At 38.5% G+C, this 26,838-nt stretch overlaps 2 protein-coding genes across 6 annotated transcripts in view; one reads left to right on the top strand and one right to left on the bottom strand.

The window, feature by feature from the left end:
* Positions 1-15,178, top strand: part of Rbl2 (RB transcriptional corepressor like 2) — a 47,647-nt gene extending 32,469 nt beyond the window's left edge. For all 3 annotated transcript variants that reach the window (XM_010629481.3, XM_010629476.3, XM_033757785.1), the window contains 8 exons: positions 1,745-2,011; positions 2,204-2,484; positions 2,571-2,747; positions 7,530-7,601; positions 8,210-8,315; positions 8,889-9,094; positions 9,661-9,825; positions 14,989-15,178. In XM_010629481.3, coding sequence (XP_010627783.1) covers positions 1,745-2,011; positions 2,204-2,484; positions 2,571-2,747; positions 7,530-7,601; positions 8,210-8,315; positions 8,889-9,094; positions 9,661-9,825; positions 14,989-15,159 — 1,445 coding nt within the window. In that variant the 3' untranslated portion in view covers positions 15,160-15,178. The remainder of the gene's footprint in view (positions 1-1,744; positions 2,012-2,203; positions 2,485-2,570; positions 2,748-7,529; positions 7,602-8,209; positions 8,316-8,888; positions 9,095-9,660; positions 9,826-14,988) is intronic.
* On the bottom strand, positions 15,120-26,650 carry Aktip (AKT interacting protein). 3 transcript variants are annotated; one of them, XM_010629589.3, is made up of 10 exons: positions 26,627-26,650; positions 23,716-23,829; positions 22,104-22,309; positions 19,358-19,422; positions 19,168-19,268; positions 18,600-18,688; positions 18,423-18,521; positions 18,231-18,338; positions 17,458-17,518; positions 15,120-17,301 (listed from the first exon to the last, which is right to left on the bottom strand). In XM_010629589.3, exons 2-10 carry the CDS (start codon positions 23,755-23,757, stop codon positions 17,194-17,196), a joined length of 879 nt encoding a protein of 292 aa, XP_010627891.1. In that variant the 5' UTR covers positions 23,758-23,829; positions 26,627-26,650; the 3' UTR covers positions 15,120-17,193. The 3 variants fall into 3 exon arrangements, with proteins under 3 accessions (XP_010627891.1, XP_010627883.1, XP_010627901.1); XM_010629581.3 differs by lacking the exon at positions 26,627-26,650 and adding an exon at positions 26,310-26,410; XM_010629599.3 differs by lacking the exon at positions 26,627-26,650 and adding an exon at positions 25,871-25,949.
* Between the last annotated feature and the right edge of the window lie 188 nt (positions 26,651-26,838).

Below are 26,838 nucleotides of genomic sequence, written 5' to 3'. Positions count from 1 at the left end.
GGGTGGTGTTGGTGTGTCGAGTCTTGTCTTGAGCCCTGAGCTACATCCTCAGCTACCCAAGCTGATCTGGAACTTGTGGTCCTCTTGCCTCAGCCTTTGGAGTAGCTAGGATTATAGGCATGAAGCACACTTCTTGCTTGGTTTTTATTTTGGGAATATTAAAATGTTTTGGAAATAGGTAGTGTTAATGGTTACACAATTTTATAGATGCTACAGAGTTATACACTTAAAAATGGTTAAGGGCCGGGAATTTAGTTCAGTGGCACTGTGCCTGCCTCGCAAGCATAAGGTCCTGAATTTGATCTCCGATACCAACAAAACAAACAAACAAAGTTAAAGTGGCCAGTTTTATGATATATGTATATTACCATAATTTTAAAGAATTAATAATGTATTATACCAAACACCACTGAATTATACAACTTAGATGGGTGAGATAAGTGAACTATATGTCAGTCAGTAAAGCTGTTTTTTAAAACCATGGGCTGGGCATGGTGCTATACGTCTATAATTCCAGGTACTTGGGAGGCTGAGGCAAAGGATCATAGGTCAGTTCAATCCCTGGTACCCCCGCCCAAAACAAAAGGATCATAGGTTACCCTGGGCAACTTAGCAAGATCTTGCCTCAAAAATAATTTTTTTTTTTTTGATACCAGGGATTGTACTCGGGACCTTGCACTTGCAAGGCAGGTGGCAGCACCACTGAGTTAAATCCCTGGCTCAGAATAAAAATTTTAAAAAGGGGTGAAATGAACACTTCCCTAGCATGAAAAAGGGCCTGGTTCAATCTCCAGTACTACAAAACAAAACAAAACAAAAAGAATCTGTTTAGCTCAGTAGCGCCATGCATACTTTCCAAGCGCAGGGTCCTAATTTCGATTTCTGCTACTGAGGAAAAAAATAAATAACAAAAAAAAGACTAAGATTAATTAAATTTAAACCATGTGTGTCTACCTTGCTAAGGAACATTATTGAATTTTAATAATTTTCTTTGTGTGGAAAAGGGCAAAGATAGAGTTTCATTAAAAACTAGAGTAAAATGCTGCCCTGTGATATATAGTGGTACCTTGGTTCACAAAATTTGTTCTACAATTTTGGAAAAGTTGGCCCTGTTTGTGTTTGTGTGGGAAAAATGGCCACAGTCGCATTTGTTACTTAATGCAGAGTTTGCAAACAAAGCAAAATTTTGCCAAGTGCTTGCTTTTTGCAAACAAAAGTGTTCATGAACTGAGGTGCCACTCTACTACCATTATGTCTCCTTATAAATAGTGGTTTTACAGGGACACAATATCATACATGAAGTTAGAATTTGAACATGGTAAAACAATTGCAGAAAAATAGGATAATTCCTTATTTATTATTTTATGGTGCAGGGCCTCAGCATACTAGGCAAGTGCAGGCTACTACTGAACCACATCCTCAGCTCTAGAATAATTCCTTAAATTGCTCCTACGTTATGAAGTCCTTGTAGTAATCAACAGCAAAGCCTAAAACAAGGACAAGTGGAGAAAGCAGCACTGTGAGACAAATAGAAATAACAAAAATTTGCTCTCCGTATTCATTTTAATATTCATTAGTTGAATATAGGTATACTATGAACTACATATATATCTGTAATCTGTGCTTTGCTTTTTAAGTCATGAACTATTTCGAATACCGTACTTATTTTTGAACATAAGACCTTGGAGGAGGTCAGATATGTTGTCTGGTGTTAGATGGTTTGTACAATCTGTTTCGATCCTAGGTATGACATCTCCAACTACACTATATGATAGATACAGCTCCCCAACAGTCAGCACTACCAGAAGGCGGCTGTTTGAGAATGACAGCCCCTCTGATGGAGGAACACCTGGACGCATTCCCCCACAACCCTTGGTCAATGCTGTCCCTGTGCCGAGTGTATCTGGGGAGGCAGTTTCTGTCACACCAGTTCCTGGACAGACCTTGGTCACTGTGGCAACAGCCACTGTCACAGCCAACAATGGACAAACAGTGACCATTCCTGTACAAGGTAAGGCAGATAGAATTGGATATTGAGTTCTCTGGCATTTATTGGAAAGTCATCAAAGATTTGGTTGAATTGACGATATGGGATGGAGTGATGGGGAGAGGGAAATTGGGAGGAGAGAGATGGAAACTTATCCCAGGAGAGCCTCATGATCATATTTTCTGCACAACCTCCCCACCCTGGAACAAACTGTAGGTATTGCCAATGAAAATGGAGGGATAACGTTCTTTCCAGTCCAAGTCAACGTCGGAGGGCAGGCACAAGCTGTGACAAGCTCCATTCAGCCCCTCAGTGCTCAGGCCCTGGCTGGAAGCCTGAGTTCTCAACAGGTCACAGGAACAACCTTGCAATTGTCCAGTCAAGTGGCCATTCAACAGATTTCCCCAGGTGGACAACAACAGAAACAAGGCCAGGCTTTAACCAGCAGCAGCAGTAGACCTAAGATGACCAGCTCTCTATCACTGTTCTTTAGAAAGGTAACTTTTCACATGACTTTGACAGATCATGAACTTGGAGAAGTAATTGTTAAGCAAAGTATGAAATTTTCTTGTTTATCTGTTAGGTTTACTACTTAGCAGGTGTCCGCCTTCGGGATCTTTGTGCTAAACTGGATATTTCAGATGAACTCAGGAAAAAAATCTGGACCTGCTTTGAATTCTCCATGATTCAGTGTCCTGAACTTATGATGGACAGACATCTGGACCAGTTGTTAATGTGTGCCATTTATGTCATGGCAAAGGTGAGTACCGTGCAGGTATAAAAAGACAAAAACAAAGATGCTATTTCATTACTCAGAATAGTTTTTGTTTTGTTTTGTTTTATTGATGGCAATGGGGATTGCACCTCAGGCCTTCACTGAGTTACATCCTCATCCCTATTTTCTTTTTTTGTTTGTTTGTTTTGGTATCAGGGATCGAACTTGGGATCTTGGCAGGCGGCAGAACCACTAAGCTAAATCCCCAGCCCTCTCATCCCTATTTTATTTTGAGATAAGACCTTCCTACGTTGCCCAGACTGGGTTTGAACTTGTGATCATCCTGCCTCATTCACCTCAGTCTGGTATTACAGATGTGTGCCAGTACACCTGGTTTACTCAGAACATTTTAAAACAGCTTTACTGAAATATAATCCATCTATTTAAAATGTACAGTTTAAATGTGTCTTAGGATATAGCATTCCCTTGTATAGTATTTTTATCTATACATCAGTTGATGGACATTAGAATTGTTTCAGCTTCTTGGCTATTATGACTAACAACCGCTATTAGATTTGTGTGTAGACATATGCTTTCATTTTTTTAGGATATATATATATATATATTGAGGAATGGATCTGTAGATCACTGGTAATTCTATGTTTAACTGTTTAAGGAACTGCAACTCTATTTTCTTTTTCTTTTTTCTATTTAATTTTTTTTCTTTTTATTGAGTTTATTGGTACAATCTAGGTGTACAATACAGTTACATTTATTATTATTGGGATCCTGTACCTTTACATAATAGGTCTTGATTCTCATTTTTTCCCCTTGTCCCTGCCTTCCCTTCACCGCCTTCTCCCCTCCCCATTTACAAACACTTTATTTCCATTTTTTCAGTTTCTCATATTTTTTTCCTCTCCCTTATTACCTTTCCCCCACCCTTCCCACTTTCCCTACACCTTTAGCCCTTTACTTCCTATTTCACATTATTAATTATCTCATTAGGATCCTGTGTACTATTATAGTTTTTCACACCAGAGAAACTATTTGGTATTTCAGTTAAAGAAATCTCTGTATGAACATTAAAAATAGGGAATCCTAAAATAAAACTAAAAAGGAAAGTAAAAGAGAAAAGGCAATGATGTAAATTAAAATAATTCTTAATTCTGAAGATGAAAATGGTCCCTTAACATATTTAAATTGCTTCTTGCTCTTGTATGCCACTCTATTTTCTAAAGTACTATACCATGTCACATTTCCAACAACTAACATAGGACAGTCTTAAATTCTCCCGTTTCTCAACACATTTTACCTTTTTAAAGAAATTAATTTATTGAGGTGAAACCCTCATAACATAAAGTAAACAATTTTAAAGAGCATGTAGTACATTTGCAGTGTTGTATATTCAGTACCTCTTTCAAGTTCCAAAACATTTCTATCCTTGCAAAGTAAAGCCCTTTGTATGTTTGGTAGTTTCTTCCTGTTCTTCTCATAGCCCCTATCTAACAGTAATCTATATTGACTTTATGGATTTATCCTAAATATTTTTATAAATGGGATGGTACAATACGTGACCTTTTGACTATGGTTTCTTTCAATAAAGATATTTTCAAGGTGTAGTCATGTGTAGTATGTACTTCATTCTTTTTTATTTTTTTCAGCTTTGAGTTTATTGGTACATTTTAGGGATACAGTACAGTTACATTCATTGTTGGGATCTTGTACCTCTACGTGACAGGTCTTGGTTCTCATTTTTTCCCCTTGTCCCTGCCTTCCCTTCACCTCCTCCTCCCCTCCCCATCTACAAACACTTTATTTCCATCTTTTCATTATCTCACATTTTTTTCTTTTCCCTTATTACCCTTCCCCTACCCATCCCACCTTCCCTACACCTTTAGCCCCTTTCTTCCCATTTCACAATGTCAGTAATGTACTTCATTCTTTATGGCTGATAGTCCACTGTGTGGATATATCACAGCCCGTATGTCCATTTATCCATTGGTGGACATCTGGGGTATTTCCAGCCTTTGGCTTTTGTGAATGTGTGTACATGTGCTTGTTTGGGTGCTTGCTTTCAGTTCTCTTGGGTTTATACCTAGGAGGGGAACTACAGGGTCATATGGTAATGCTTCCTATAATGTTTTGAGGAATCATCATTTACATTACTACCAGTAATGCAGTAGTATTCCAATTTCTTTTTATTTTTGTGAACTTAGTTCACATGTTAATCATTTTTTAAAGTTGTAGCCATATTGCTTTAACAATTGAGTGGCATCTTGTGGTTTTAGTGTTTTTGCTTAATGACCAGTGATATCGAACATCTTTTATGGGTGCTTTGTTGGCTTTATTATCTGAGTTGGGTGTTCTGTTTTTCTTTGCGGTACTGGGGATAGAATCCAGGGTCTTGTACTGAGCTACATCCCCAGCACATTTTGGGGACAGGGTATTGCTAAATTGGCCAAGCTGGCCTTCACCTTGCAATCCTCCTGCTCAGTCCCCCAAGTAGCTGGGATTGCAGGTGTGCACCACCACACCCACCCTGTCTTGTTAGTTTCCGATTCTAGTGAGTGTAAAGTGCTGTCATTGTGGTTTTAATTTGGATTTGCGTAATGACGTATCATCGTTTCATTTTCTTTGTGTCCATTTGTGTATGTTTGGAAAAAAATTCCTGTTTAAATCTTTTGCTTGTTTTTATCTTTAAAATTTTTTTTCTTTTGCTTGTTTTTTAAATTGGGTTATTCATCTATTTTTGAATTGCTGGAGTTTTTGTTTTGTTTTGTTTTTTGAGACAGGGTCTCACTATCTAGTTCAGACTGTCCTGGAACTCACTGTGTAGCCCAGACTAAATCCTCCTGCTTGCTGGGATTATAGGCATGCACCACCATGCCCAGCTGCTGGAGTTCTTTATATATTCTGAATACAAATTGCCAGATAATGATTTGAAAATATTTCTCCATGTGTTTTCACTTGGTAGTAGCATTTGAAGCATAAAGGTTTTTGATTGTCTGATTCCATACTTTCTGGTTTGTTGCTCACCCTTCTGGTGTCATATCTAACAATCCATTGCCAGATCTGATATCATAAAGTTTTATCCCTAGTTTTTTTTAGTATTTACCTCTTACAGTTACATCTTTGACCAATTTTGAGTAAATTTTATATATGGTATGAGATAGAAATCTAATGTCTTTTATGTAGTTTTCCAGTTGCCCCAGAATGGTCTTAGCACCATTGTGGAATACTCAGTTCCACCTTGAGACAAGTTATTTTTTTAATTTTAATATTTTGGTTTTTTGAGACAGGGTCTCACTATATAGTTCAGGTTGACCTAGAATCACTATGTAGTCCAGACTGGCCTTGAACTTGCAGCAAGCCTGCCTCAGCCTCCCTAGTGCTAGAAATACAGGCATATGCCACCATGCCCTGCCACATGGGTTTTTTAATCCATTCATTGTGATGTTATTGATATAAGTGGATGTATTTCTGTGAATTTACTTTATGTCTTATTTTTCTTTTGCAGCTTTCTTTTGCATTTTTAATGTAGAATTTTAGTAATAATTTATTTCCTTTGTATTTGATCTAGCTTCAGAGTGACACTAACTTAATTCTACTGAGAGACAGAAGTGTTATATTGTCCTTTCATCCTTTTTTGTGGTGGTATTGTTACACATGTTCCATCCATAAATACTTGTTATTGCTACTTCCTATAACTTTATGACTTTTAAAAGAGCTGAAAGGAATGTTTATAGCTTTTGTTATATTAACTTTATCATTTTTGCTTCCTTTAATGACTCCTGTGATTCAAGTTGCCATCTGTAGTCTTTTCTTTGCCCAATCCAGTGTTGCTCCTATCTACCTCCCTACCTCCTTTGCATTATTTTTGGCAAATACACTACTATTGCTTTGTATAATAAATACTATTTACTATAAATACTTTTAAATAAACACTTAAATACAAAATACAATACTTTAAAATTATACTTACTGGCACATATTAATTGGATCATTTAATGGGTTAGCAACATTTTCACACATGTATATGCCATACTTTGATTATATCTTCCCTTATGTCCTCTACATATTATATTGCTGTTATAGTTCCAACAGTGCCTCATATACAAACATACTTGGCTTATATAGTTTCTGACAAGGAGTTAACTTATGTAATTTATCTGAAAATGAAAAGTTATTTTTCTATTTGCTTTCAAGATTTTCTTTGGGCCGGCAATTTAGCTCAGTGGTTCTGCTGCCTGTCTTGCAAGTGCAAGGTCCTGAGTTTGATCCCTGGTACCAAAAAAATTTTTTCTTTGGCTTCAGCATTCTTCCATGGTTTATGTGGGTACAGATGTCTTTGATCTTCTCCTACTTGGAGTTTTTGTTGAGCTTCCTTTGAATGTATACACATTACTGCTTTAAATTACCTTAGGGAGCTGTCAGATTTTCTTTGAACATTTACACATATGTTCATATGCTTAAAGGTAGCCTCATTTCTGAGGCTTTTTTTCACTCTGTTCTTCACTTCACGCAATCTCTTTATTCAACTGCTAATTTTTTTTTCTCAAATCTGTTTACCTCCTTTGATACATTTTTCATTTCAGTCATTATATTTTTCTACTTCAGGCCTTTGGTCACATACTATGGTCTCTGCTCTGACTGAACTTTATTTTCTTGAATAGATAGTTCTTGATTTTTTTATGTCTGTAGGACCATTTAAATCACTGTTTTTTATAAAATTTAATTTCTGTCCCTTTCAGTGGAGAGCAGGTTCACTGAAAGCCTCACACTATTACGCTAGAAGTTTATCACTGATCCTCCATTTTTTGCCAGGTAACAAAAGATGACAAGTCCTTCCAGAATATCATGCGATGTTATAGGACTCAGCCCCAGGCCAGGAGCCAGGTAACTACATTTTCTCTTAGGGATGAAAACAGAGCTTAAGTCTATGATGAATACAAAAAAATTAAGCACAGTTAATCCTGTAGACTTTTTTCCAGAATAAACAACTAGGACTTTACATAAGTTGCTGATTAAATCTTTCATCATTAACAAATAATTTCTTGCTCTGTGTCACTTTTCAGTGTAGTAAATGCAATACTGTACATTTAACCAAGGTAACGTTAAATTAAAATTTTAGATTCACTTTACTTGAATGTCTTTTGTCTTAAAGGCAAGTATGCTGGACCTTTGCATCTGACTTGACTGTATGGTTGGGTACTACTAGTGCCCTGTAGTATTTTGGGTAGTACATAAAGCTAGATAGGCTCAAGTGTAAATCCTAGGTCAGTTATTCAATAGCTTTTATGACTTTGGCTGCATTTCTTTTTTTTGGTACCGGTGATCGAACTCGGGCCCTTGTGCTTGCGAGGTGGCTGCATTTCTTAATGGTTGCTGAGGAGGAAAACTGTTACTACATGAGATTTTTGTAAGAATCCAGTAGCAGGTCAAAGCCTGTTATCTAGTATGTGTCCAGTAAATACTAGCTTCTGTCACCTTCTCTCTCTTTTAAGGTATATAGAAGTGTTTTGATAAAAGGGAAAAGGAAAAGAAGAAATTCTGGCAGCAGTGATAGCAGAAGCCATCAGAATTCTCCAACAGAACTAAATAAAGATAGAAGTAAGCAAGATCTTTATGAATTCTTATAAAACAGTTACCTTTAAAAACAATTTTTAAGACCTAGACCAGTATGCATTATTAAATGAAAGAACCACTACATAAAGTAGTTTATTGGCAAAGGCTTTGTTGGAGCAATAAATCCAATTCTAAATTTAGTGGCAGAGCTGGCCTTCATTCCATAGCTTTGAGGTACAGAGTGCATAACATTTTTCTCCAGGGGAATCAGAGTTCAGGCAGGAATCTGCTGGCCCGAGTTCCAGAAAGTGCTGGGATGTCAGCTGGAGCCATACTGAGGAAATGCTATCCCTAGTTGCTGTACAGAGTGCAGGGCTCAGCTCCCAGAAAACATGGTGTAACTTATTAATAGGAGCTACTCAGTAAACCCTTGCTTTGATTATAGCATAGAAGTTATTAATATCCTATCTGATCTTTGACTACTTCGTATAAAGATGCAGTAAGCCCACTTACTGCAATTGATAAGTAGTGCAGATTGCTTTTTCTTTCTGAATTCTTTTTTAAAACAATCTGTATGGAAGTTTTTATGACTTAACATGCTTTTTCCACCGGCTGCAGCCAGTAGAGACTCCAGTCCCATCATGAGGTCCAGCAGCACCTTGCCAGTTCCACAGCCTAGCAGTGCCCCTCCTACACCTACTCGTCTCACAGGTGCCAACAGTGACATGGAGGAGGAAGAGAGAGGAGACCTTATTCAGTTCTACAACAACATCTACATAAAACAAATCAAAACATTTGCCCTAAAGTACTCACAAGCAAACACAGTAAGTTTGACAGAGATTATTTCATTCCTGAGGGAATGAGGAATCGATTATATTTGTCATGTACTATATATAAACTAGATTTACAAATGTTTAAGTAAAACTAAGGAAGTTTCTCACAAAAATAACTTGCTTAATAACCTAATTTCTATGTTGCTGAGCATTAAGAGTAAAGTTACATTTAGATCCCCTACAAAGTATAGTGTAGTAGTATCAGAGACAGCTACATTAGTTCATGGCATTCAGAACTTAAGACTCTTGACACTGCAAAGTAACTTTCTCAATTTCTTCTGTAGAAAATGGGGACAGTAGTTTTCTAGCTGATAGGATTATAGTGAGAATTAAATGACATATTAGAAAATGCTTAAAACAGTGACATACACTAAGCACTTAATGTTTTTTATTAGTGTGATTTGGGGTGGTTCATCATTGTTGCCAGTGTATCACCGTTTACCTTTCATAAAACTACTGGTTTATCATACCACTTAACTAAAAAAATACTAATTTTTCAATAAAAATACCTGTTTAGAAATTTTTTTCTTAGAATGACCAATTTTTCTTTTTAACAGATGGATGCTCCTCCACTCTCTCCCTATCCATTTGTAAAAACAGGCTCCCCTCGCCGAATACAGTTGTCTCAAAATCATCCTGTCTACATTTCCCCACATAAAAATGAAATGACACTTTCTCCTCGAGAAAAGATTTTTTACTACTTCAGCAACAGTCCATCAAAGGTGAGACTAACATAAATTTTGGCCTTTACTCCTAAAATGCTTTAGGATGGTAGAAATAGGCTTTGTGCTAAGCATAGGCACACACTAGAGTGGTAGGAAACTATGGAGCAGGGGCCACTAAGTCCCAATGAAGCAAAAAGCAGGGCTGGTTGGTGTGATATTTTGAAAACAAAAGAGTTGGAAATAGGGTAAGGAATTTTACTTTTATTCCCTCATTTCCTTTTTGTGCATTTTAGACATTCTGCTGTAAATCTGGACTAGTAGTTTTTATTTGTAAAATTTAACCAAAGAAACAGAAAATTTGGATCCCTAAACAGATTACCAGGTTGCTGTTTGTGGGATAGGCAGTGTGTCTGTCCTGGGGACTCTTTTATCTAAAGGGAGAAATGGAGATTGCAGTGTGATAATCATAAGAGCATAGGTTTATTAGTAGCATCTGCCTCACCCTGAGAAGAAGGGTGGGAAGCTTGAATCAGGCTGTGAAAGTTGAAAACTTAGAAACTTGGTAAGCTGAGTGCGGTGGTATATGCCTGTAATCCTAGTTACTCAGGAGGTTGAGACATAAGGATTGCTAAATTCAAGGCCACCCTGGGCAACTTAGGCCCTGTCTCAGAATAAAAAGGGCTGAAGAGATAGCTAAGTACAAAGAGTCTGGGTTCCATCCCTAGGACAAAAAAAAAAAAAAAAAAAAAAAGGGCTGAAAAGTAGGAGTGCATCCAGGAAGTGGCAGGTAAGAAAATCTCCTTGTGACAGTTAAGGTTAGAAGCAGTAGAAGATAGAGGAGGTACCACCACATAGGGGAATAGAGAGAGACATGATCTTTGATTGGAATCTTGCATAGGAAAGCACTACTACACAGAACATTATTGGGATGATTTGAAAAAATTAAATTTCTCTTAAATTTCTTTAGCACTGATGCTACTGAATTATGTGGAGACTGTGCTTAAAGTATTCAAAGATGAAATGTCCCAGTGTCAACAATTTATTTCCAGATGGGCTCAGCCAGAAAAATATAAGAATAAATAGAGTAAAACATTAATGCGTGAAAATGGGAATTTAATGTACTATTCTTTGAACTCTTCTGTAGGCTTGGAATCTTTTGGATAAAAAGCTGAGGAAAACAATGAGCAGTAAAAATCTGTTGAAAAAAAAAAAACTTTTCCTACAGTAATTATTACATGTCTTAGAAGAAACAAATATCTTATAGTAATTTAACCTAAATTAGTTTTTTTTTTTTTTTTGACACATTGAGAGATACTAGGGATTGAAGCCAGGGCCTTGAACATAGAAAGTCAAGCACTCTAGTGCTGAATTAGAAATTTTTAGACTGGAATAAATGAAGCTATACCAGTGTTTCTGAGTAGAAAGCCTAAATATTAAAAGACAGAATTTTTTCCAATTATTAACATAAATTTAATTCCAGTGATATTTCCCAGTGAAATTAATTGTAAAGCCTAAAAACAAACTGGCAAGAATACTCCTCAAAAGCAATTGAAGTGGGAGGAAATGGCTAATGTGTCCTACAAAATTAAACTCTTAACCTATAACTAAACTGCAAATTGATTAAAGAATTAAATGGAAAAAAGGTATCATAACACTATGTGGTTATATTGTTGTTTGACCATAGAGCAAGAAAAGACTAAATATAAAAGCACATAGGTACTAGACAAAAGAGATGAACTGGAATACTCAATTCAGAAGATGGTAAGAGCCGGGTGTGGCAGTGCACATTATCTATAGTTCATGCATTTCCGAAGCTGAGGGCAGGATGATGGTGAGTTAGAGGCCAGCCAGGTCTACATAGCCACTCTGAATTACATTCTAAGACCCTGTCTCAAAGAAAAGGAAAAACAGTAAACTAATAGCAATAAAATATAAGTGGTCTGAATACACCAATTTAAAGACAGAGTTGTCACCTTGGATTAAAAAAAAAAATCAAGATCAAACTGTATGCTTGCTTTAAATATAGACACAAATAATTTAAAAGATGACAATCCAAATACCCATTAACTGATGAATAAATATATAGCCACACAATGGAATACTGGATGACAATAAAAAGGAATGAAATACTGATAAATGATTCAATGTGGATGGATCTATGTGTTAAGTGAAAGAAGCCAATCATAAAAGACTATCATATGATCCCATTTATGTAAATGTCCAGAATGTGGCAAATATATAGAGGTAGAAAAGTTAGTATAGGTTGCCTAGGGGAGAAGACAGTTTGTTTGTTTGTTTGTTTTGGTACCGGGGATTGAACTCAGGTCCTTGTGCTTGCAAGTCAGGCCACCGAACCACTGAGCTAAATCCCCAGCCCTAGAAGACAGTTTTGCTAATTGGCAAAAGTTACTTTCTGGGGTAACAGGAGTCCTAAAATTGAATGTGGCGATGGTTGCTTAACTCAGGAAACATACCAAAAGCCATATAGTCGTACATTTTAAGTGAGTGAATTATGTTGTGATTAAATGTCAACACTGCTTTTTAAGAAGTTAATGTGCCAGGCATGATGGCACATGCCTGTAATCCCAGCACTCTGGGAGGTAGAAGCAGGAGGATTGTGAATTTGAGTCCAGCCTGGGCAACTTAATGAGACCTTGTCTCAAAACATAAGGAGGGCTGGGAAGTAGTTCAGTGCAAAGGGTCATAGATTCAATACCCAGTACCCCCTACCTACATACACACACACACAGGTTAAAGGATGGAAAAGTTAATACCATTCTAACCCTAATCAAAAGTTGGAGTAGCTATATTAATATCAAAAGATTTCAGAGAAAAGATTATCAGTGGTATTCATTTCCTAATGATAGTGAGGATATATAATCAAAGTTCATAGTCAAAATATTTAACATAATTGATAGAATAGGTAGAGAAAATCAGTAAGGATATAAAATACATGAACTAAAATACTTTGTGTATAAATTGCTAGCATCCAGGTCAGTGGGTTTTAGTCCTGCCTCTATAGTATCGCCACCTGGGAGAATTTCTGCCAGAGTTGTGAGTTTCTCCAGTAAATGATGAGCAGTTCCCTGGACTGCTCATACGAGGATTTGTCATGATTTAATAAGTGATAGCTAAGACCAAGGAGATTCTTACAAAATGAAAAGTGGTTTGGGGCTACAGCCAACCTATCATAAACTAATATTCACACCACCATGACAAAAGAATCATCAAGTATATCACACATGATTAAGATGACTTGCCATTAGTGACACTTGTAAGATCAATTTCAGTGGACTGATACAGCTTGTTGAAAAACAAATTATGGTAGTATTGATTATGGAATTGAACAGCTGGGAGGAAATAATACATCACTGGGGATAAGTGTGTGATGGAGATATGCTATAATAACTGGAGCAGTTAGAGATCTTGATAGACCCACATAGGCTGATAAGGGAAGACCTCAGACAATGTTGACTGTATAGATACTCCAAACAGAACATAAGTTTATCTTTTTTCTTCAGTACTGAGTATTGAACCCAGGGCCTGGTACTTGGCTACATTCCCAGCCCTCTTCGTTGTTAAAGAAAGGGTCTGGTTAAGTCGTCCACACTTGCTTTTAACTTACAATGTTCCTGTCTCAGCCTCCTGAGGAGCTAGGATTAAAGATAGGCCTACCTATCCAGCTATCCCATTTAAAAAACAAACAAACAAAAAACAACCAATCAAAGTAGTATTAGCACAGAAGGATACATACAAACCAACCTTTGTTCAGTGAAGACTACTACTATTATGTATCCCTGGGGATTGTGGCTAGCATCTAGACACATGCTGTGATTTTTTTTTTTCTGGACTAGGAATTTATGAATTTAAACTATTATGTATATATTTAAATGAATTACATGCAAAATATTGTATATACATAATAAACACCCCAATGTGCTATATACAGATGTACATATCTATATCTATCTATACATATTTTTTTGTAATATACAATTAACAATTAATAGATTCATAGTGAATAATATAAGGAACATTGAAAGACTAGAGAGACAGCAAATGGAGACCACACTTATGGCAAGGCAAAGTAGAAGAGTAAGTCAAAGGAAGTTTTTGTGATGTTGGAGATTAGACCCAAGGCCTCATGCATGCTAGGCAAGGGCTCTACCCTTGAGTTACATCCCCAGTGGAAGCTTTCTTCTGACAATTAAGATTATAGAGTCTATATGCTGACAAAACCAGGCATTGGTGATTTTACTTAAAACCCAAGAGTTGTTTACTATTTCAAAATAAAGAACAAAAATGACAAGTAATATGAACAAAACACATCTATAGTATGTTTAAAATAATTTAGGGGCTAGGAAATGGAGTATATAGATCAGTAAGACTCCCAAAATTGTTCACATGGGGTGATGAGCACATGCATTCATTATACCTGATTCTCAACCTTTGTATGTTTGAAATTTCCTAACTAAATATATATGAATATTTTTATGAGGAAGCATGGATAACGAAGTAGAACATGAAATCAAAATTTTAACCAACGAGCTATAAGAAAATGTGAGCAAAGACTTTTGGGACTCTGGAGAAAGCATGATGCTGAAGGTACTGAGGAGCTCAGTCTTTGTATTCTGGAAAAGGCTTTCTCCACTGGGGTTCCTCATGTGAGCCACAGAATTCATAAAATAATTAACTTTTTCAGTTCTCCCAAGGATAACATATAACTAGGTAATATCACTGTAGAGTGTAATAATTTATTACATATGGTGAATGTGTTAGCAAATTAATGCTTATTTCTCTAATGAAATCCCAGTTTAGAAGGGTTGCTAAAAACACAAGTAACACTACCTTGAATAAAAGAGCATAATAGTACTAAAAAATCATGCAGTTTTTAAAAAAGGAAGATGGGTGTGTTATCTAAATGATTAAATTATAGTGATGGGTGTGATGTTATATAGCTATTATGAAAACTACCTACCAACCTGTGAACCCACACATTGTATAAATGTGTGTATCAAAATCACCTGTGAACCTTGTTAAGCCTGGAAATATTCTGGCCCTACCTAAACAGTCATCATCCTCAGCCATCTGAGATATGCAGAATTATGTCACTTTCTCTGTAAAGGTGTTCGGGTAAATTGATGAACTCATTTGAGATTCTTTAGTACATACTGAGCTGTGTGCATTTTAAAGTTTTTAATTATTTTTTCCCCATCATAGAGACTGAGAGAAATTAACAGTATGATACGGACAGGAGAAACTCCAACCAAAAAGAGAGGGATTATTTTGGAAGATGGAAGTGAATCGCCTGCAAAAAGAATTTGTCCTGAAAATCATTCTGCCTTATTACGCCGTCTCCAAGACGTAGCTAATGACCGAGGTTCCCACTGAGGTTAGTTTCTGGTATTGAAACTTGTCTTTTCACAAACTATTTAGCAGCACCATTTAATGTATGCTAGATTATGGAGCCCTTTTCCTTAATCCAGTCATTTTTTTAGAGCCTGTTAGAAACAGGAAGAGCTTTTTATGAGTACTTACTCTTTCCAATGTCCTTAGGATATTTTTATTCACTCCAACTGCCTTTTCCTCTACCAGTTAGTGCTTACCATCAACACTGTTCAGAACCCCAATCTCTAACTGTTTGGCAAAGCTTTTATAAATATTGTAGAGAACAAATGCACTCAAATGTGAGAACTCTGTTGACATGTTCTTACAGAGGAACTGTCTTTCACATTCATTCCTACCTTTCCATGGTCAGCTCTAGCTGTTAAAGCAAGACAAAACTTAGGTATTTTGTCCTAAAACACTTGGTAGGAGTTTGAGTTTTTTGCTTTCACAAAAACAGAAGGAAGGAGGTAGCCTAGGTTTGGAGGTCCAAAGTCACTGGTCTATCTCCTGTTCCCTCTGTGCACTTCCGTTTCCCTAGTAGGTGAGGTGTGGTGTGAAAAGTGCTGATTCTTCAGCTGTGCAATGTCTGAATGAACCTATAGAAGTGGCAGCACTTTACGGCTGTAAAATGCATGATTTTGTAACCCAATTTTTGCTGTATATTTGTGACGGCACTTTCTACAATCTGAAGTTTCTTAAGTACAAAACTCCTAGGCTAAACAGCCAATATTTTCTTTAATGCTTTTGTACTTTCTTAAAACTGTTAATGCCCTGGTAGCTACCCTCTGGGCATGTGTTTTAAATTCTCCAGTTTTTGTTGTTATATAGGAATCAGCTGGCAAAGTAAAGCTTTTTTAATCAGGTTGAATTGAGGGGATTAATGTGAAAAATTATGACCTTTTTAGAAGGTATAAAAAAGACATGTGAAGTATCTTTGGGTGGGTTCCTGGCAGTTTAAAAAATAAGTGGAAGAATTTAGGTCTTTATTAGTACATAGTACCATTTATATAAATTAGAAAATGTTATTTAACAGCTATTGAGTTATCTATATATACCTTTATTAATCATTATTGTTCCAGCAGTTTTGAAATTGAATTAATAATCTTATTAGGAAGAAAATTTAACTGTAAATTGAATCAGTATAAACAAAGTTACTAGGTAACTTCATATTGCTCTAAAAGAAACATGGAACTTACACTATTCAATTAGAATAGTGTTCTGCAAAAAATATTTATAAAATTTCTGAAGCTACAGCTACTGTAATTTTATATGAAAATAAATGTATTTTTAATAAAGCATTTATAAATTAGTCTTTGTTTAGTTATATTGAGAAACAGTATTAAGTTTCCTGCATACATAAATGACAAAGAACAATCATTTATTGGTTTATTTTGTCTCTACTAAACACATTAATCATTCATCATTTAAATATTTGACTTCATTAGAAACCGTTTTAACACTTTTTCCTCCCTCCTGCCATAAAAATACAGTAAGTAATTTGCTTTAAAAAGAAAAACCAACTATGAACAAGCATTTTGGTTTCCTCACTCTTTTTCTCAGAGACAGCAGTTTGTAAATCAGTGAGACAGGCTGGAGACTGAAATTCAAACAATCTTCCACTTGAAAGTGCTAAGCTCTGTAATCTGCTCTCTCTATACCTGTCCTCTTCATATCCTAAGTACAACTGAAACCATTGATTTAAAAACTATTAAATAGTGCTGATTTCGGTCTGCTCTATTAGTGTAAGTGAATGCAACTTAACTTTAGCATTATATTCAGAAAAATACTTGACCCTCAAGATCCCCAATAATTTGGAGTACTGATCTAGACAATCGCCCTAAGACACTTCTGACAGAAGTAACGCATTACTTAAAGAGTTTCTGAAACCTGCTGTTAGAATCTATGCATACGTCGGAAACACTGATAAACAGTCATTGTTCACACCGTTTACTCTTCAGGCAGTCCTTTGCCATCAGTCAGCTTTGACTAGGCCAGAGTCCAGCAGGAAAGTGCATGGTGCACTAGACTCATCATCTCTTAAGTTGCTACTGTTTTTTCTTCTTTACTGAAAGGCTGTACTGAGCCAGGCTTTACCCATGACAGGCCAGCAACATGAACACTTTTATTGTGCTGTTCTTCAGGCTTCTGGACATAATAAAAAAAAAAAAAAAAGACAGGAGTGATCAGCATTGTACAGACTTGTTTCCCCAGAACTTATTGTATATAATAAGTGGGCACCATGAAGATTATCTTAGAAAAGAAACAATGAGTTAAACATTTCAAATATGGCTGTCTACTTACTTTCTGAGTCAGCATCTTCTCTCTGGCTTCATCATGTACAGAAGGATTCCATGGAGAAAAGCTTGAGAGAAAAGTATTAAAAAGTTATGGCTTTATAAATGTGTATAACTTTTATTATGCAATAATTAAGCCTATCAGTTAGCAATATATATGTTTTAAATCTTATCTAAATTATCTTATCTAAATTTTAACTATCCCTTTTATATTTAAGCCTGCAATATTGTTATTTAAAGATGAAGAAAGCAAGGCAGAATTAAATAATTGCTCTGGGCCACCAATGCTAAAAGGTACAAAAGCCAACTGATCCACCTGCTGATCCCACAACTCTTAGTTACAATGTGCTGCCCTCAGCAGTGTTAATGTCATCAAAGAGCCAAATCACCAATTCTTTCAAGATGTTCTTCCCCATGATCAAGTATCAAGTGCTGCAGGACCCACTGGACTCACACTACTCAGTTTCCCTTTCACATCTGTTTGTCAACAGGGGGTATCAGCTAAAGCTGCGAAATGAAAAGTTGTCCCATGTGGATGAATGAGCATGTTACAAGGATCCTTAGGAAGCCAAAGTGACTAAATATCCTGCTATTGGTACAGTGTGTAGACAGTGTAAAGCTTTTCCGTAAGAGCCGTTGGAAACTGAGTTGACACCAAGACATAAAGCCTGTAGGTTAGCAGATTATACACATTTCTTTAAAATCCTCATTTTAAGCCCACCCTGAAAATGGAAGTCCATACTGCAAAGGAAAGTTCATCCACACAATTGTGCCACTTACCTAATAGCATAAGGGTCTTCTATTTTAGGTTGTTCAAACAAACGAGAAGTGCACACCTTAACACTGTCGACCACTTTGCTTTTAAAAAGGTGAACATCTTTTTCATACCTATGTTAAAAGTTTAAGTCAAAGTTACCAACTTAATATTCTCTGGGGCATTTCAAAATTTATCTTAAAGTAAAAGGTACATACAGTACTGCAGCCTCTGGATTTAGGGGGCTTGCTGTATCAATCTTGTAGAAAACTCTCCGTGCATACATTAATACTTGCCAAATATGGTTATGGTTCCGCCTAAAGGAAAACACAGGATGAGTACGGAGGTTTGTTCTTGCCATCTTATGTCACAATAAGAAGAACCACCTTACTAACCTCCATTTTGCAAATGCTCTTTTCACATCCAGTTCACCTGAGGTGGGGTCAACTAGCGGGTGAAAGACGGGAATATCAAACACCAAGCGCTATATTTAAAGAAAGACATGTACTTTAAAGAGAGCAGTGGAGCTTATTAGACCCATAGTCATAAAAGGAACTTCAGGGTAACACAGCAGTCATGTTGACTGGTCACAAGAACTGCCACAAGATGGCTACTTAACAACTTTTATAATTTTCCTGTTAACACTAAATTTTTCAACGAGAGGGAAAAGGTTACTCAATTTCTACTAGAACACACCCATCACCTTTCCTACAGGAAGTGCTGCATTAGAGCTTTCAGCCTCACCTGTATACCCTGAACAGAAAAAAAAGCTAGCTACAGGCAGAAGGTAGCTTGACAGAAAATAAAACACCAGAATTCTTTGAAAGACTATTGGGAAGACAAATGTTTTGGGAAACCAAAACAATTAAACCTATTAGGTCAAGAATAGAAGAAATCTGTAAGCTCTTTAATTTCCCCTCAGTGAACAAAGCCCCACAAATGAAGCCAGACAAATCTACTTACTGGGCAGTCACCATCTGGATAGTTATCAGGGATGTAAACTGTAAACTTGAACACACCATCTTGATAAAGCCCATGCCGCATGAATATTACTCCAAACCACACTGTAGCAAAAAATAAAACATGGTTAAGACTTCAATTTGTGCAAGAGGAACAGAACGTGCCATTAATTAAGACTGAATCTTTAACTTACTTAATGCAGAGCGATAAGATGGCTGCACATAGACTCCAGGTAATTTCTGCTTCACAACCAAGGTACTGAAATAAAAACAGTACAATCATTAACATGTATGGATGTCAATGACACATGTGGACCAAACCATCCCACATTCATTTTCTGGGACAAGGAGTCATCCCTCGCTGGGCAGCTGATGCCCAAACCTGTAAGTCGAGTCATCAGTCCCTCACCTGGCCCAACTCTTAAGCATCACCCTCATCACTCTACTCACTGGCTTCATCACCGTGCTCACAGAGAAATGCACAAGTCAGCCACGGCCCCAGATTAAAAAAGATGAAGAAGAATACACGAAGAATTTAATAGTAAAGTGCACAGAAATCAGACTTAAAACATCATCTTGCAGGGCCAGGGATTTAGATCAGTGGTTCCGCCACCTGCCTCACAAGTGCAAGGTCCCGAGTTTGATCCCCAGTACCCCCCCAAAAAAAACCACAAAACATCATCGTGGACAACAGTTTGTAGGTATTCTGAACAATACAACCTGGTGTAAGTATGGGACATAAATTTGAAGTAAATGAAGAGTATTTGTAAAATTAGTGTTTTTTTGGTGACTGTAGATGATAGGTCTCACAAACATTCAAAAACTGATTTTACTGGTTAAACATATATTATTAGCAGAAGAGAGTGTCACATTAATCCCACTACTGGGGAGGGTAAGGCAGGAGGATAAGAGGATCCCAAGTGCATGGCCAGGCTGGATTACACAATAAGTTCCAGGTTCGTCTGCTGTATAATTCTCTGTCCTCTTGTGTTCTCTCCCCGCCATCAGAAAAAAAAAAAGGCACAGTGGTGCATGCCTGTAATCCCAGCATTTTGGAAAGTGATACAGAAGGATCTTAAGTTCAAGTCCTGCCGGGGCAACTTTTGTCCCTCAAAATAAAAACAAAAAGGGGGCTGGGAAAATAGCTCAGTGGCAGAGTACTCATGGGTTTGATCCTTAGTACCACCAAAAATAAATAAAATAAAAATATCTTGAGCTTCATTAAATGATACTGTTAACAAGGTACATTAAAAAAAATGTGAAATAAAAACAGTTTAAAATATTCTAAAATGCAGTGTTAGGTAACTATAAGAAGATTCCATAGACTGGCCATCGCTTAATTGTCCTCCTGAGTTTTAGTCACCGGATCTCATGGTGGGGAGCAGGGCTTCACTGTGAAGGCAGGCATCGTTTTGAGCTCTCACACTGTGTACTCTGTCCCCACATAACATCCCAAACTCAGACACTTGAACCCTGTGGGCCTTGCTAGGAAGTGGGAAAGAATGAGTGCTGAAAAGAAGGAAAGACAGACCAACAAAGGCTTCACTGGTTTTTCCTGGACCCTAGTGACCCATTGACAGCCATTCTGCTCTGCTCTTTGCAACTGTATTTATGAGCTATGATCCAACCTTGAGGCCTTAAAATGCATAGACCTGCCAATCTTGAATTGTACCAGGAAGTAATATTGGGTCCTAGTTCATTGTTTTTATTACCTAATTGCTATCACATTTAATCATTTTCTAAATCATCTATTTCATTTTTAAGTCACTAAAACTCCGCATGTCAGCAGCAGCATGGTTGATGATTTATCTACCACAACGAGGTTTGTCAGAAAACGCGATTTTGTGTTCTAATACCCAGCAGATTTAATCACAATAGGAGCCTGTCCAACTCACAGTCCAGCCTCAATCACAAGGCTTCCATTATAAAGCTAGAGAGACCATTGCTACCAAATCACACCCAGCCCGTTACACTCGGGCCTCAGACCTTCAGACCATTACCACATTAGTACTCTGAGGAAAGAACTAAGGATGCTTTTAAAATAACTGTACATACAGAGGGATATTTAAATGATGGAAATCAGGAATTGTCCAGATTTTCTGTCCTTTTAACAAATTATCAAAATAAATGCTATCTGAATCCATGTGCTAGTTGAATCCCTTTATGTGCCAAGAGCTGTGTCATCACTACCAAGCACTCTGCCCAAGTATGCAGCTCCTCGCACTCTGCAGACACACACAACTTCAGTGACTAACCAAGTTCTTACCTATCTGGATTTGGAGCCCAAATCTTCAAACTCCTTGTAAATGCCAAGCCTGCATTTGGGGGAGTCATACAAAATAAGTCAAATCCCTTCTAATAACAGAGCTTCACCCTTGTGAAGACAGCTCTAACAAGTACTTCTTAAGTTTACTCTTCTCTAAGGCAGCAGTTCCAGTTCCTTTATTTGCTGATAATTAGTCTTCCACATCCCTACCAGGACCAGTCTCCTTCAGGGTGATCACCAAATTGGAATACAATTTTCAAGATGGCTCGGATGCAAGGAAGAAGACTGCTACTGCCTGCCCTCTACAGAAACCTCTTAAGGCAAAAGGCATGGTAGTGTACACTTGTAATTCCAGATTCTCAGCAGCTGGAGGCAGGAAGAATAGCAATTCTGAGGCAAGCGGAGGCCAAAGTTAGCGAGACGCTGTTTCAAAATGACAAAAAGGGCTAAGGATGTAGCTTAGTAGCCGCTGGGTTCAACTTCCAGTACCACACATACACAAATAGTTACTAAGTTTTTATAAATCTTAGTTGCTTCCTCTTCTTGCTCTCCAAGAAAGTACAAGGGGGATAGATTTGAATTTTAAGATTGATTTACTAGTCCGTTAGAATAAATTTCATTTTCCAACTCAACGACCATTCATAACTGAACAAAGTAGTCTGGTAAGAACTTACAATTCTGCGAGCAGAGAATATTCCAGGTAGAAGGGTCCATAAGAAGCATGTGTTCCATTTGTTGACTGTGCTGCTGGGGCGGGAGATGTAGGCTTAGTTATGGGTAAAGCATTTTTGGGAATAGAAGGCAGCTGTTTTTTTGGTGCAGTTCGTGGAGGACTGGCTTTCACGTCCCCTGTTAATGTCTTCTCTTCACCATCAGAACGCTATTCAAGATGAAGTTGTGAGAATGTGTTAGGATAATTTTTCAGTAACAAGATTACAATATTAGCTCCATAATCTAAAAGCTAGAATTGCTCTTTTACATGGACATTCTGACACCACCAGCAAGATGACTCTAGTCTTTCCAGTAGAAAGGTCACAGAAAAGCAGACAAAGCTGAAGCAAGGCAAAAGCATTAGAGAAGTCATTAGCAGCATCTTACCAGGACAGTACAGTCAATAACTACGGGATTTAGTGAAATGAAGAAATGTTTTCTCCTGGTGGCATCAAGAGGCAAGGCATTACTAGACAAATGAGGACCAGAAAACTTTTGTCCTATAGAAGGGCAAGCACTAAAGATGCTGTAGAAGGGCAGCCTCTAAGTAAGTTCAAAGTAAATACTGTGGATGACTGAAATTAGTCACTCCCTGGTGTCAGCACCTGGATAAAAACGGAAATGAACTATTCTCATTTGCTAGGGTCTGATTTTGATCTTGTCCTTAATGGATGTCTCCACATTTGGAGCAACTTCAGCATAAACTATCATCCTTAGTCAAAGAAAAAGTCAAAATGAGTCAGAAACTAACAATACTTTCCTTAGCTTGAGTACAACCTACTTAATAAGCTATATAAAAATGTATAGAAAAAAAGTAATCACTGTGTTCGCTGACAGGCAGAATTATGGGTTATTTTTGTTATTGTTTGCATAGTTAAAGCATTCCTAAGATGAAATACATATTTTTAAAGAAATTTTATTTAGAAAAATTAAATGAGTGCCCCTCAGGTCTGAGTAGACCATAGCTTTCTCCAAGTTTCTCTAACCACTGAATCCTAAAGTTTAACAAAAATTATTTGTTTTTTGGTACCGGGAATAGAACTTGGGACCTTATGCTTGTGAGGCAGACAGCAGCATCAGTGACCTAAATGCCTAACAAAAGCTATTATAACAATATGTCACAAATTTCAGAATGTATTAATATAATCTAAATGAAAAAATCTTAAAATTGTGATATCCAAATGCTTTCTATTTGCCATACAATCTCAGCCTTAGAAACTGACCTTAATGGATAAAATCATTATTTCTCAAAAATATAAACCTAAACTAGCTCATTTTATTAAGATTATAAGTGAACTTGGTATAGATTTTTTTTTCCCTTGTGGTTCAGGAGATTAAACCTATAGATTTCACACTTAGCTACATCCCTAGCCCTTTTTATTTTCTGAGACAGAGTCTCAATAGCCCATGCTGGTCTCAAAACTTGTGATCCTCTTGTTTCAAGCTCCTTGAATACTGGAATTACAGGTGTACATTACTATGCCTAGCTGGTGTCCAATATTTTAGCCTTCAGTTTGACCCTCTTTTCTGACAAAGAAGCAAATAGGTTTCCTCACATTTACTGACTATACCTACTTTGCGTACAGAGCTTGTAGACATGCTCCAGAAAGGGTTCATAACGTGTACTCCACGCAAAGAAATTCAGTGGCCTGTGTCATCCGATTCTTCTGTTCTCAGCATTCACTTTACCTTAAAAAAAAATAGGAAAATGCAAATATACCAACACCAACCAATTAAAAGACTTCTGAAATGGTTAGAAACGAAACCTAATACCCTGAAGATTTAGTATAACATTATATAATATATAGTTACAAGAGCCAAGGATATGTCTTTAGGCAGCTTCAGAAATAATTTCCTTCTATATTCACTTCCCCCGTAGGCTCCAATTTCTTTTGCACCTTTGGATGTCTTCAAGAATCTGTGCACTAGGTCCCTGGCCAGGTTTCAGAATATTTAGTGACACAGTTCAGCTTTAGTGCCAAAAATTATGAAGATATAGACCACAGTAGTTGTTACTAGCTTGATATCTAGGTGTTTAATGGGAGAGCCAGATTCACAATGTACTGTCCTTATCTCTAAAAATGTCCTATCACTGTTCCTCTGGCCATGATAAAGGAACAAACGATAAAGATCTACGGCTGATTTAAGATTGTCAAATTTTGAGTTGTCTCAAGTACAAAAAGATTCATTCTAGCAAATATAATTAGCCAGAGAAATAAGAACAAAGGAAAGTTTATCAATGTCAGGAAGAAAGGGGGAATAAACTGCTAAAAATAAGAAAATTCTGCAGGATTGGGCATTTAAAGGATTGCCAAACGATACAAATGTATGTAAGAAGTTCAAAGGAGACATTTCACAAACATGTACTCAAGGTTTCAAGTAGTGGATAAGAAAACATGTTTCAAAGGTCACTGTCATTTACTAAAAATATGAAGAAGCAAAGGAAAAAGCAGCCCAACCCAGCTATAAGAAAAGCAACTTTGCTCTGGTGACTGCCCTCCGGCTCAGCTGTGTTTAAAGCAAAGCTCCTCTGAACTCCTATTTGTACCAGTCAAGATGCTGAACAGGAAAAGGGTCAAAACTAAGCAACATTTTTTTTTCTAAATTCCTAAGAAGCAAGGCATGTACCAAACGTCGCTCATCAGCACTCATTTGCTTTCTTTCTGATTTGCATGTGAGATCACCAGGGAGTACCAGGTCTATCATACCCAGCCAGTGCATATTCGTATTACTGCTGTTTTGCTTTCCAAGAGATAAACGCCACCCATTAATTAAAATAGAACCAAAGAGAGAGGATCCCAGTGCTTCCACAAACACGCTGATTTTTTATCCAATAACTAGCAACAGCTCTCTGCAAACCTGTCTTTAAAAGCAACTATGACACATGAAAAATAGCTGGGACATCAAAAATGGGAGCATGTTCCTGTTTGGCCCAATATGACTGGGTGAAAATCAACAACACTGATTTACCCCACTGTCCTTTAGGACATACCCGATTAAACAAGACCCTCCCCACCCCCATGCGGTGGTGCTCCTAGACTTGCAAATGTCTTGGGGTGGAGCAGTTACCTGTGAAGTCCCTTTCAAGTCTACTACGTCATTACTCTATGATTTTGTTTTTACGAATCCAATAAAACTTGCCTCTAGTTCTTCCTATCTTCAAGAAGAGGTACAGTTTCCTGCAGTCTGGCATTTTGATGGATTTAACCATCCCATCAATGGTTCCACCAGCAACACAATCACGACAAACGCTAGCACACTTTACAGGCGTCAGCGACACCATTTATTAGATGCCTAGTCTGCGAACGGAACAGTATGACATGGTCTGACAGGAATGACACAGAAGAAAATCACAGGCAACACCCTTATAATTAGTATACAATTTTAGAATTTGTTAGTTCGGCTCTGAGAACGTGACTGCTTTCCGATCAGACAGCTAAATCATTCTCTTGGGCCTGTGCGAATGATCTGTACTTGGCAGAGACCAAATAAGAAGCTGGTATTGCTGTTCCTCCTAGGTGCCTTACTGCCTCCATCGGTGTTAATACATCAGCTTGAAACGGGCTTAAGAAATTCTACATCGAGAGGCGACAGAGCAGAGCTCAGAAAATAGACCGCAGCTTCAGCCCTGGTCAGGCTCGCTGGGCACAGCCGTGACTAGCAGCAGGCTAGGACTGGCACCCTTGCCCGGGGCAGAAACCCGGCTCCAGCACGCAGAATCTGGACAAACCTGTCTACAGGTGATGCGAGGTGGAGGCCTGTCCTGGCTGCACAGGTGGCTCAAGGCCGACCAGGGCCCCGAGCCTCTCGGCCGGAGTCCAAACTCTCGGAACTCGTTGCCTCTCAGCTAGGGTAGGGGTAGGGGCCGGGGCCGGGCCCGGGATCTGGGAGGGCGGACCCCGAAGGGGCGAGCAGGCTGTGTCCGCCTCCACCCTCAGGCCCTCCCGGTCCAGCTTTAGCAGCAGCCCGGACCGAAGACTGCGGGCCGAGACCGCGCTCAGCAGGTGCCTGCAAACGCGCACAGGTGCCCGCCCCCTGGCCGCCGTCGCTGTGGAGTTGAGAGTGCTGGGGAGGGCACACACATGCCAGGCCGGGGGACGCTGGCGACCCGGGCTAGTGGACTCCTCGGTCCTCGTGCACCTACAAGCCGACTGGACAGTCCGCCTTACCCCTTGTCTTCAATGCAGAAATCCCGGCTGCCTAGCGCCGTCGCGATCCGACAGCATCTCTAGCTGTAGCACCAGCCCGGCCCCTGCCCCGCCCCGCCCTGCCCTGCCCTCGGTGTCGGGCTCCTCCCCCTACCCACGCTGCTGGGCCTGGACACTTCCGCCCAGTCCCCCATCGCCAAGTGGCTTCCATACCTGTCCATCAAGGACGTCCTTCCGGAGAGCCCTGCCCTGCCCTCGGTGTCGGGCTCCTCCCCCTACCCACGCTGCTGGGCCTGGACACTTCCGCCCAGTCCCCCATCGCCAAGTGGCTTCCATACCTGTCCATCAAGGACGTCCTTCCGGAGGCGTTGAGGAGACGCCACTGCTTTCTGCCAATCAAATCAGTTTGGCTCGGGTGGTACCGCACTTGACCCGCCCCTTACCCCTCCCCTTACGTAACAGCACCCGGGGCGAACTTTCAGTCTAGGAAGTGTCAGCCTCTAGGAAACAAAGAAGAGCTGGGCAACCATTGGTCACTGCTTCCGCCAGT

The sequence above is a fragment of the Fukomys damarensis genome, unplaced genomic scaffold (genome assembly GCF_012274545.1).
Source record: "Fukomys damarensis isolate Sample0158 unplaced genomic scaffold, DMR_v1.0_HiC HiC_scaffold_32, whole genome shotgun sequence".
NCBI lineage: Eukaryota > Metazoa > Chordata > Mammalia > Rodentia > Bathyergidae > Fukomys > Fukomys damarensis.
The sequence above is the reverse complement of the archived record's forward strand: the minus strand, read 5'-3'. Positions and strand labels throughout refer to the sequence as shown.